The 12,680-nt window shown below is 41.6% G+C and overlaps 1 protein-coding gene across 1 annotated transcript in view; it reads left to right on the top strand.

The window, feature by feature from the left end:
* The window catches only part of LOC124115152, a 42,708-nt gene that overhangs the window by 16,759 nt on the left and 13,269 nt on the right, over positions 1 to 12,680 (top strand). Inside the window, exons 6-8 of the mRNA XM_046476027.2 lie at positions 1,416 to 1,543; positions 5,512 to 5,668; positions 9,903 to 9,985. Coding sequence (XP_046331983.2) covers positions 1,416 to 1,543; positions 5,512 to 5,668; positions 9,903 to 9,985 — 368 coding nt within the window. The remainder of the gene's footprint in view (positions 1 to 1,415; positions 1,544 to 5,511; positions 5,669 to 9,902; positions 9,986 to 12,680) is intronic.

The following is a 12,680-nucleotide window of genomic DNA, read 5'->3' as shown; positions in this document are numbered from 1 at the left end:
CTTTATACATGATACCCATAAGGGGAATCGAACCCGGGCCTTCGGCTTGACGAGCGAACGCTTTAACCGCAAGGTTACCCCAGCGCTCCTTATCCCACTTAAAGCATCTTGTATTTAATTGGTTGTCTCTTTGTTGTTTAACGCCACACTCAGCAATATTCCAGCCATATGAAGGCGGTCTCTAAATAATCGAGTCTGGACCCGACAATCCAGTGATTGACATCATGAGCATCTATCTACCCATGTGGTAGGGGATGACATGCATCAGTAAGTCGCCTCTTACGACAAGCATGGCTTCTATGAGTTGTAACTCGGATCTTAACAGTGTGCATTCACGGCTACACGGATATAATGTTAGAAACACAATGATGAGCAATTAAAAAGTGTTTATTTCGTGACAGACTGGTTGCAGCACAAAGGGAACCCCTGAGATTACGGATGTCTTTAACTGAATCCATCATAATCAGGTCCCCCCGCGCTGGTTCTCGGGGAAAAGAGTCCCATTGTCCCAACTTCCCGGTGAACGTAATCCTATAGAGTATGTCATGTTAACTTCGCCAAGTGTGTGTATGTGTGTGTATGAATTGTATATGTGTGTGCGTGTGTGTGTATGTATGCATGTATGTGTGTGTGTCTGAGTTTGTGTGTGTGTCTGTGTGCTTGTGTGTGTGTCTGTCTTTGTGTGTGTCTGTCTGAGTTTGTGTGTGTGTATGTCTGTGTCTGAGTTTGTGTGTGTCTGTGTGTAACCTTCCTCTCACGACATTTGAACACCGTTACAATATCATGTAGCATTTTAAAGAAATACTTAAAATGCACCTCCACATTTTCCATACTTTATTAATTTCAGAAATAGTAACGAGTTTAAATATTTTCTTAAACCGGACAAAGACAAAAGCGCACATTCGATCCTCTGGCCGAGTAGAACCAGAATCCTGATAACATGTGCAAGATGTTCATGTGATATGGGCACGTGTGGCCCAGTACTCTTAGGCTGCGCAATTCGTTGTGGAGAGTTGTGTCCCTTTGGCTGGCCGGACACCTATGGTCGTGTGTTCGAATCCCGGTTCGCCCCAATTATAATTCTAGGTTTGTCAGCACCATACCCGTGCTCGTGGGTCTGAGACCTGCTTCACTTCGGGCTTGCCTCCAACATTAAGCTGACACGCCGTGATAAAACTGTAATACTGTTAAAAGCAGCGTTAAGCCCAACTCACTCACTTTACGAGGTGAATGTGGATTATACACCACGTAACCGACATATATATTTGGCATTCCACTCTGTCTTGTCTATACACAACGATGGCTAGCTGCTAATTACCCTGTTTCAGGAATGTGTACTTTCAAGCTGGCGGCTGGCCATTCAGATCGATTCTTTAAAACGTAATTCTATCCGACCTTCCTGGTTTTAATTTCAGTGAAGCCGGATCAAGCAGAGAATGTGTCAGCTTTGATACTCAACAGCACGTGTCTCAATGTGACATGGACTGACGCCAGCTTCTCCAGTGTCGATGTGCAGTACAACGTCACAGCTGGCTTACAGCAGGTGGGCTGCAATGTCATCTCTTATCCTTCGATATCGGGCATTGGGGCATTGTGAATTTGGGTTTTTTAATGAACTGCGCTACGTATCCAGGATCTGTAGTCACGCAAATGCTTTCCTCGTATACATGTCAACTAAGTGGTAGAATAGAATAGAATAGAATAGAATAGAATAGAATAGAATTTTTATTGTACTGAACACCCTCATAGGGCAGGGTACAGACTATCTACATATGAACATGTATATAATTATAGATATGACAGGTATATGTATATGATGTACATTATGTATAGAGGCATTATTTCATTTACATCATATAAACATTTATGTATATTAGGTTATTGCTGGCAGCGTACACTTAGTTGAATTGAATATAATAGAATTTTCTTATGGCCTCAGCTTGAACATGTGGTATATAGTCCGGGCAACAAGACTTGACCATTCTTTTGGTGGATTCATAAAGTGTTTTAAGAGGTTGGTTTTATCGGTCTGGGAAGGGTCGCCTATTTCTACCAGTGCCATCAGATTTCTCCTAAGGTCTGTATATAGTGGGTAGATGAGCGATAGTAGCAGTTTGGAATTCACTATCATATCTTGTACGGACAATTTACTCCTTTTGAAGTCAATCATGTTCAGCTGTCATATGAGTAAAAGATGGGTATGATATTTGTCATGGGGCTTATCTAACGACTACACCACCCACTCCAGCGTAACACCCTGTAAGAAGCCGACTCAAAAGAAGACGTAGTAATTGTTAATAGCATCAGAGCGGGCATAAATACACACACGTGAAGTAAAAAATATAGGAATAGACATGTAGATTTAATTAAGGCGCAATGGATTTATTACCACGATGCAATAACAAACAAGCTGAACCAATATACACATGTATATTTAAGTGAGCAATTAACGGTTTGTTTGTTTGTTTGTTGTTTAATGGCACTCAGCAATATTACAGCTATATGACGGCGGTCTGTAAATAATCGAGTCTGGATCTGCAGCTGACAACCCAGTGATTGACATCATGAGCATTGATCCACACAATTGGGATACGATGACATGCTTCAACCAAGTCAGTGAGCCTGACCACCTGATCACGTTAGTCGCCTCTTACGACAAGCATAGTCGCCTTTTACGGCAAGCATGGGTTGCTGAAGACCTATTCTACCCTGGATCTTCCCGGGTCCATTAACTGTTTAACTTTTGGCCTCGCACAGTGTTAGTACTTGTAACAGGCGAATATACACAGGCTAGCAGCAGGTCTTTTCAGGACAAATACACAGTTGACCCTACCAGTCAGGACTAAGCTCTGGGACGTCAAAAAGTCACCAAAAACACCCGATAATGTTCCTTTCGCGGACGTGTACAGTTCTAATGGGTTTTCGGCAGCCATTTTTTCATGGGTTGATATGTAGGTTATCGATGTATTCATACGCACGTTTGTGTGTGAAAAGGCTTAGTTTAGAGGTATCAATCGGAAATTTGATACCTCATTGTAACAAACGACAGTTAGGAACGATCTATCGTCAATGTCATGGATGATTGGAATATTTTTCCTGGGAAGATATATGGCACGATGGTGTCAACCGTTTCTCATGCCGCGGGCTTATCCAAAAGACACACAAACCACGGTGTCCGTGCCACAGGAGCCGCAGTGTTGTCCGAGGTTAGCGATGGTGCCCTATGAACTTTGTCTGTCTCTAGCCTCAGGAATGATCAATCCTTGATTGGTTTCATAACCACGCGTACACCTGTTGCATTGGGCATTTAGCAGCATGTGGAGTCAGACAAAAAGACCGCTGCCAGTCTTTCTCCGTCATGCTCGTTTCACGGAGATGTCATATCGCATCTCAAACTGTCGATTCACGTCGGTTGCGGGATCACGTAGTCATAGACTTTATGGTCTGTGACGTCGTGTATTCAATTCGTTAAACACTCCATTTAATGGCTTGCCGTTGCTGAAGTCTTAGTGGTGGAAATATAAGTGACAGAAAACACCCATTTAATGGCTTGCCGTTGCTGAAGTCTTAGTGGTGGAAATATAAGTGACAGAAAACACCCATTTAATGGCTTGCCGTTGCTGAAGTCTTAGTGGTGGAAATATAAGTGACAGAAAACACCCATTTAATGGCTTGCAGTTGCTGAAGTCTTAGTGGTGGAAATATAAGTGACAGAAAACACCCATTTAATGGCTTGCCGTTGCTGAAGTCTTAGTGGTGGAAATATAAGTGACAGAAAACACCCATTTAATGGCTTGCAGTTGCTGAAGTCTTAGTGGTGGAAATATAAGTGACAGAAAACACCCATTTAATGGCTTGCAGTTGCTGAAGTCTTAGTGGTGGAAATATAAGTGACAGAAAACACCTCAATTCACAAGAACCAGCGACTCAGAATGTCGGCTATGTTTACATGGGTTCGCTAGGCCCCCACAATACATTTGTAAAATGGTGATTAGACTGACGAAATCTATATAAGTTACAATTTAATCAAACTTATTGCTGCATTAGAATTTTTAGAGTAGCACACTGAACCGATAATAAGACCTATTTAACCCTGAACTAACTATTTTATGGGTGTTTTGTTATTTTTAGGACGCATGTTGTCTCAGTGTCTTAATGTAAGAGGGGCGGTCGTGTAGCCTAGTGGTTAAAGCGTTCGCTCGTCACGCCGAAGACCCGGGTTCGATTCCATACATGGGTACAATGTGTGAAGCCCATTTCTGGTGTCCCCCGCCGTGATATTGCTGGAATATTGCTAAAAGCGTCGTAAAACCATATTCACTCACTCACTTAATGTAAGATTGGGGGCAGTTGCGGGGTATAACTCGTCAGTTAGCCCTGTTAGAGGATTTTCAATTTACGACGTCGCTTATTACACATTTGATTTTCAACGTATCTTCGATACAATAAAATGTTAGTCTTTAGTTCGACATCCTAGAAATGTAACGAAGTTTTCTCTACCGCCATAGGTAGTGTGAAAGCTATGGTTTCTCCCTGAACTATAGTAACGCAATCGCCCGCATGCTTTAACTATAATAGTCCTGGGAAAACTATACTTTTTTACACGACACATAGGGGAAGAGCAAACTATTTTTCTTAACCCTCTGGATGCCGAGGTTTTCTTTCTGACGCACATTATCCTAAGATCGGAAAAGTGAAGGATGCGCTCACGCGGCACTGGATCTACCTCTGGCTATAAAATTACGCAGAGATAGAGAATATTAAATTTCCCATTTGATGGTGTAACTTTAACTGCAAATATTAAACCTGCGTTGAAAAACAGTAAATTTCTCCATTTCTTATCGTACACGAATAAAAGTACTGTGCGAGGATTATTTTCCAAAACATTTTAAACGATTCTAGGGTTATCGGCGACGTTTTGGAATGATCATTGGTGATTTCATAAAAGACAGATACTCGTGATCACTAATATGCTATTTTTGAAATTTATTTCTCTGTGTAAATATCCGAAATTTAGATTTCAAAACATGCTGTCAATAACGCCGTGAGTGGTGATTTAGTAATGTGTAAAAAATAGCGACATTTACGATGTACCTAATTTTCAGAGGTCATTTTCAATACTTTTGCTTGGCCTAAAATACCAGTGGATGATATCACAGAAAAGGGAATGTCCCACATTATTCAAACATGTGAAGTGTATCTGTGTGCGTGATGTATTTTGAAATTTATTCGACTTCAAAGTGGGGGTTGAATAGGGGGGACATCCAGGGGGTAAAACACAGGTGAGATAGGTACTACTTTCAGTGTTAACAAATATGTCGTCGCCATTTGTACTTGTATAAATTGTATTTATTTCTAATTTAATTCTAATTGTTAAATGTACAATAGACGTTCGGTTGTTGTTTCGTGTGAGTTCAGTATGAAAATACACATATAGGACAATGTAGGGTAGATCAATCACATTATAACATCTGTGGTGCACCTGTTTATTGGCTTGCCCTGTTTATCCAGGTGCTTGTTCCGGGACGTATAGACCGACAGACATTCTGGGTCGTCGTATCCGACGTGCCCCCCTTCAGCAGTGTGACGGTGTCGGTGACGTCACGGCCGCTACTCGGAGGGTACACCAGTGACCCGACATCGACAACAGTGTTCATGCCTGAAGACAGTGAGTGCTCATGTTGTGTTGTCTCCCAGCACTGCTGATTCCCGCTATTTTCTTGCTGCTCGTTTGAAGGTTCTGCTCTCTGCTTGTGTGTACTGTGTTGTATGTGCTCGGGTGTCTGTGTTCCATGACCGCCTCCGTGGTCTAGTGGTAGAGCGTCCGCCCGGGGTTCGATCCCCGGCCGCGTCATACCAAAAGACGTTAAAAGATGGTACTTCTTGTTACCCTGCCTGTCGCTCGGCATTAAGGGGCTAAAACAAGGACTGGACGGCTCGGAGTCAGTATGCTGTGTCTGAGTGGGGTATTCATGTTAAACTGCGGCATGGTATCTCAGTGAGCTAGCACTATAAATCGGCATCAGTCCGGACTAGTACAAGCAGCCACGCGTGCATGCACGTCGCTATATAAGTGCAATAATCTTGGACGTGACGTTAAACCCCATTTCACCTCATCTCACCTCTGTGTTCCATGCATGAATCTGTGCACGTACCTTAAGGTATTACGTACTTGTTCCATATTTAACATGTACCTGGATGGAACAAGCTTGCACTGAACCTGCTGATGTATTTACTTCTTGCTGTTTATCTGCTTGAGCGATCCTTGGCTGTGTGTGTCAGTGCTAGGATGACCCATGCGGGCTAAGGCTATGTATCTGCAATTGGTGCGTGCTATTCAATACTTTATATCTGTGGATGCCTGTTTATGAGATCATTGCTTGCGGTATACCTGTTCAGGAGATCATTGCTTGCGGTATACCTGTTCAGGAGATCATTGCTTGCTGTATTCCTTTTTAGGAGATCATTGCTTGCTGTATTCCTATTAAGGAGATCATTGCTTCCTGTATTCCTGTTTAGGAGATCATCGCTTGCTGTATTCCTAATAAGGAGATCATTGCTTGCTGTATACCTGTTTAGGAGATCATTGCTTGCTGTATACCTGTTCAGGAGATCATTGCTTGCTGTATTCCTATTTAGGAGATCATTGCTTGCTGTATACATGTTTAGGAGATCATTGCTCGCTGTATTCCTATTACGGAGATTATTGCTTGCTGTATACCTGTTTAGGAGATCATTGCTTGCTGTATTCCTATTTAGATCATTGCTTGCTGTATACACGTTTAGGAGATCATTGCTCGCTGTATTCCTATTAAGGAGATCATTGCTTGCTGTATACCTGTTTATGAGATCATTGCTTGCTGTATTCCTATTAAGGGAGATAATTGCTTTCTGTATACCTGTTTAGGAGATCATTGCTTTCTGTATACCTGTTTAGGAGATCATTGCTCGCTGTCTTCCTATTAAGGAGATCATTGCTCGCTGTATACCTGTTTATGAGATCATTGCTTGCGGTATACCTGTTTATGAGATCATTGCGAGCTGTATTCCTATTAAGGAGATCATTGCTTGCGGTATACCTGTTTAGGAGATCATTGCTTGCGATATACCTGTTTAGGAGATCATTGCTTTCTGTATACCAGTTCAGCAGATTATTGCTCGCTGTATACCTGTTTAGGAGATCATTGCTCGCTGTATACCTGTTCAGCAGATCATTGCTCGCTGTATACCTGTTTAGGAGATCGTTGCTTGCTGTATACCTGTTTGGTTGATCATTGCTTGCTGTATACCTGTTCAGGAGATCATTGCTTGCTGTATTCCTATTTAGGAGATCATTGCTTGCTGTATACCTGTTTATGAGATCATTGATTGTGGTATACCTGTTTATGAGATCATTGATTGTGGTATGCCTGTTTAGGAGATCATTGATTTCTGTATACCTGTTTAGGAGATCATTGCTTGTGGTATACCTGTTTAGGAGATCATTGATTGTGGTATACCTGTTTATGAGATCATTGATTGTGGTATACCTGTTTAGGAGATCATTGATTTCTGTATACCTGTTTAGGAGATCATTGCTTTCTGTATACCTGTTAAGGAGATCATTGCTCGCTATATGCCTGTTTAGAAGATCGTTGCTTCCTGTATACCTGTTTAGGAGATCATTGCTTGCGGTATACCTGTCTAGGAGATCATTGCTCGCTGTATACCTATTGAGGAGATCATTGCTTGCTGTATACCTGTTTAGGAGATCGTTGCTCGCTGTATACCTGTTGAGGAGATCATTGCTTGCGATATACCTGTTTAGGCGATCATTGCTTGCGGTATACCTGTTTAGGAGATCGTTGCTTGCTGTATACCTGTTTAGGAGATCATTGCTTGCTGTATACCTGTTTAGGACATCGTTGCTTGCTGTATACCTGTTTGGGTGATCATTGCTAGCTGTATTCCTATTAAGGAGATCATTGCTTGCTGTATACCTGTTTAGGAGATCATTGCCTGCTGTATACCTGTTTGGGTGATCATTGCTAGCTGTATTCCTATTAAGGAGATCATTGCTTGCTGTATACCTGTTTATGAGATCATTGATTGTGGTATACCTGTTTAGGAGATCATTGCTTGCTGTATACCTGTTTAGGAGATCATTGCTTGCTGTATACCTGTTTGGGTGATCATTGCTAGCTGTATTCCTATTAAGGAGATCATTGCTTGCTGTATACCTGTTTAGGAGATCATTGCTTGCTGTATACCTGTTTAGGTGATCATTGCTAGCTGTATTCCTATTAAGGAGATCATTGCTTGCTGTATACCTGTTTAGAGATCATTGCTTGTTGTATGCCTGTTCAGGAGATCATTGCTTGTTGTATACCTGTTTAGGAGATCGTTGCTTGTTGTATACCTGTTTAGGAGATCATTGCTTGCTGTATACCTGTCTAGGAGATCATTGCTCGCTGTATAACTGTTTAGGAGATCGTTGCTTGTTGTATACCTGTTTAGGAGATCATTGCTTGCTGTATACCTGTCTAGGAGATAATTGCTCGCTGTATACCTGTTTAGGAGATCGTTGTTCGCTGTATGCCTGTTTAGGAGATCGTTGCTCGCTGTATACCTTTTTAAGAGATCATTGCTCGTTGATACCTGTTTAGGAGATCATTGCTTGCTGTTTTCCTGTTTAGGTGATCATTGCTTGCTGTATACCTGTTTGGGTGATCATTGCTTGCTGTATGGCTGTTTAAGAGATCATTGCTTGCTGTATACCTGTTTAGGTGACCATTGCTTGCTGTATACCTGTTTGGGTGATCATTGCTTGCTGTATACCTGTTTAGTAGATCATTGCTTGTTGTATACCTGTTTGGGTGACCATTGCTTGCTGTATACCTGTTTGGGTGATCATTGCTTGCTTTATACCTGTTTAGGTGATCATTGCTTGCTGTATACCTGTTTAGGTGACCATTGCTTGTTGTATACCTGTTAAGGAGATCTTTGCTTGTTGTATACCTGTTTAGGAGATCATTGCTTGTTGGAGACCTGTTGAGGAGATCATTGCTTGCTGTATACCTGTTTAGGAGATCATTGCTTGTTGTATACCTGTTCAGGTGATCATTGATTGCTCTATACCTGTTTAGGTGATCATTGCTTGCTGTATACCTGTTTGGGTGATCATTGCTTGCTGTATGCCTGTTTAAGAGATCATTGCTAGCTGTATACCTGTTTAGGAGATCATTGCTTGCTGTATACCTGTTGAGGAGATCATTGCTTGCTGTATACCTGTTGAGGAGATCATTGATTGCTGTATACCTGTTGAGGAGATCATTGCTTGCTGTATTCATGTTTAGGAGATCATTGATTGCTGTATACCTCTTTAGGAGATCATTGCTTGAGTTATGGTTCTTTCCTTCTTGAGGTCGTGGTTTTAAATAATCGTTGTTTTTAATAAAGATTAATTAATAAAGATTGTATTATCTCAAACACCTTTATCATGAACCCTTGCCGTTCACACGACACGAACTGTGTTCTTGTTTCCTTTGACAAATTGTTTATTGATTGGTTGTTTTTATTCAAAACGATCGTTGTTGAACTGGTTTGATTACAGATAATCACTTGTTGAGGTAGCGTTTTCCCCGTCACTACATAGAGTGAAGTGTGAAACGACAGTCACACAACCATGCACAATAGTGTCAGATAACAAGATGATTTATTCATTTTCTGACATGACATGCATTAATCATCGTTTTCGTCAGTGCATCGATTGACAACACAGCACAAACGTACCCATTAGTTATTGAATCGTTGGATGACATATTAATCAATGCCGTAGATTAATGCTCATCCCGATTACACGAATATCAATGTCGCATCCTTTAATTGAGAAGTTGACTCTTTCTGGGGCCTTTTATCTTCAGGACCATCACCGCCCGTAATACAAGCTGGGTCCTTCAACTCAGTACCAGCAGGTGCGCGGAGGAAGGTCGGAGTGTACTGGCAGGTAGGGTTCATGTGTATGCAGCGAGAAGAATACTTTACAAAAGGGTTTTTGTTCAACAAGCAGAGAAAATAATACTTTACAAAAGCATTTTAGTTTAGTAAGGAGAGAAAAAAAAATAGAAAGGACTTTTAGTTTAAAAAAACATGTTTGAGGTTTACAAAATCAGCAAGCATCGTTTCAAGTTCGATACATACACAAGTACCGTTACTGTTTTGCGATTAACGGGATCAGGTGCACGTGGTCAGGCTCGCTGATTTGGTTGATCGTATCCCATTGCGTGGATCGATGTTCATGATATAGGTTACTGGATTCTCTGGTCCAGATTCGATTATTTACAGACCGCTGTCATATAGCTTGAATATTGCTTAGTGTGGCGTTGAACAACAAACTAACAAACAAACAAACAAACTGACTGTTTTGTTTAATACGATTGTTTAACATTGAACCCAAGTGGGTGGTGTTTGTGATCTAAATCGTTACACACATCGAAATTTGCTATTATAGGACTGTAGATAGATTACACAGGTTGAGCTGTTGCCATTTATCGTCTTAGAATCCAACTATCTGTACAAGGAGAAAGGGCGGTCGGGTAGCCTAGTGGTTAAAGCGTTCGCTCGTCACGCCGAAGACTCGGGTTCGATTCCCGACATGGGTACAATGTGTGAAGCCCATTTCTGGTGTCCCCCGCCGTGATATTGCTGGAATATTGCGAAAAGCGGCGTAAAACCATACTCACTCACTCACTACAAGGAGAGAGGTACTTGGCAGTGTATTAATGTTCGCCAGTACAGTCCATTAATCCCTGATGTGTACACGGTGTCATCAGGACAATTATTGTCTGGTTGAAAAGTTGTTCACATAGCTTTCAAGAGCATATTAATTATTTACTTAAGCTTTAAGTATTCCTTTGTTCGGAGTGGGGATTTAGTGACAAGTGTAGGTATATAAAGGGAAGTAACCGATGGCCACAATTATTTTCCCTCTTTGCTGTCTACAGTGACATGACATCCCGCAATAATTAATATAGGTCATAGGCTGTTCTCCTATTGTCAGTACCATGTACCAGAGACCATATACCATTTTGTTTCTGCTGAAATCAAGACCATGTACCAGAGACCATATACCATTTGGTTTCTGCTGAAATCAGTACCATGTACCAGAGACCATATACCATTTGGTTTCTGCTTGAGTCAGTACCATGTACCAGAGACTATATATCATTTGGTTTCTGCTTGAGTCAGTACCATGTACCAGAGACCATATACCATTGGTTTCTGCTGAAATCAAGACCATGTACCAGAGACCATATACCATTTGGTTTCTGCTGAAATCAGTACCATGTACCAGAGACCATATACCGATTGGTTTCTGCTGAAATCAGGACCATGTACCAGAGACCATATACCATTGGTTTCTGCTGAAATCAGGACCATGTACCAGAGACCATATACCGATTGGTTTCTGCAGAAGTCAGCACCATGTACCAGAGACCATATACCAATGGTTTCTGCTGAAATCAGTACCATGTACCAGAGACCATATACCGATTGGTTTCTGCAGAAGTCAGCACCATGTACCAGAGACCATATACCGATTGGTTTCTGCTTGAGTCAGTACCATGTACCAGAGACCATATACCGATTGGTTTCTGCTTGAGTCAGTACCATGTACCAGAGACCATATACCGATTGGTTTCTGCTAGAGTCAGTACCATGTACCAGAGACCATATACCGATTGGTTTCTGCAGAAGTCAGCACCATGTACCAGAGACCATATACCATTGGTTTCTGCTGAAATCAGTACCATGTACCAGAGACCATATACCATTGGTTTCTGCTGAAATCAAGACCATGTACCAGAGACCATATACCATTTAGTTTCTGCTGAAATCAGGACCATGTACCAGAGACCATATACCGATTGGTTTCTGCTGAAATCAGGACCATGTACCAGAGACCATATACCATTGGTTTCTGCTGAAATCAGGACCATGTACAAGAGACCATATACCGATTGGTTTCTGCAGAAGTCAGCACCATGTACCAGAGACCATATACCATTGGTTTCTGCTGAAATCAGTACCATGTACCAGAGACCATATACCGATTGGTTTCTGCAGAAGTCAGCACCATGTACCAGAGACCATATACCGATTGGTTTCTGCTGAAATCAGGACCATGTACCAGAGACAATATACCGATTGGTTTCTGCTGAAATCAGGACCATGTACCAGAGACCATATACCATTTGGTTTCTGCTTGAGTCAGTACCATGTACCAGTGACCATATACCGATTGGTTTCTGCTGGAGTCAGTACCATGTACCAGTGACCATATACAATTTGGTTTCTGCTGGAGTCAGTACCATGTACCAGAGACCATATATCATTTGGTTTCTGCTGAAATCAGTACCATGTACCATGTACCAGAGACCATATACCATTTGGTTTCTGCTTGAGTCAGTACCATGTACCAGAGACCATATATCATTTGGTTTCTGCTGAAATCATTACCATGTACCAGAGACCATATACCATTTGGTTTCTGATGGAGTCAGTACCATGAACCAGAGACCATATACAATTTGGTTTCTGCTGAAATCATTACCATGTACCAGAGACCATATACCATTTCGTTTCTGCTGGAGTCAGTACCATGTACCAGAGACCATATACCATTTGGTTTCTGCTGGAGT

The sequence above is a fragment of the Haliotis rufescens genome, unplaced genomic scaffold (assembly GCF_023055435.1).
Source record: "Haliotis rufescens isolate VD_foot unplaced genomic scaffold, xgHalRufe1.0.p SCAF_8, whole genome shotgun sequence".
Lineage (NCBI taxonomy): Eukaryota > Metazoa > Mollusca > Gastropoda > Lepetellida > Haliotidae > Haliotis > Haliotis rufescens.
Note: the sequence above shows the minus strand (reverse complement) of the source record. Positions and strands in the feature narration are given on the sequence as shown.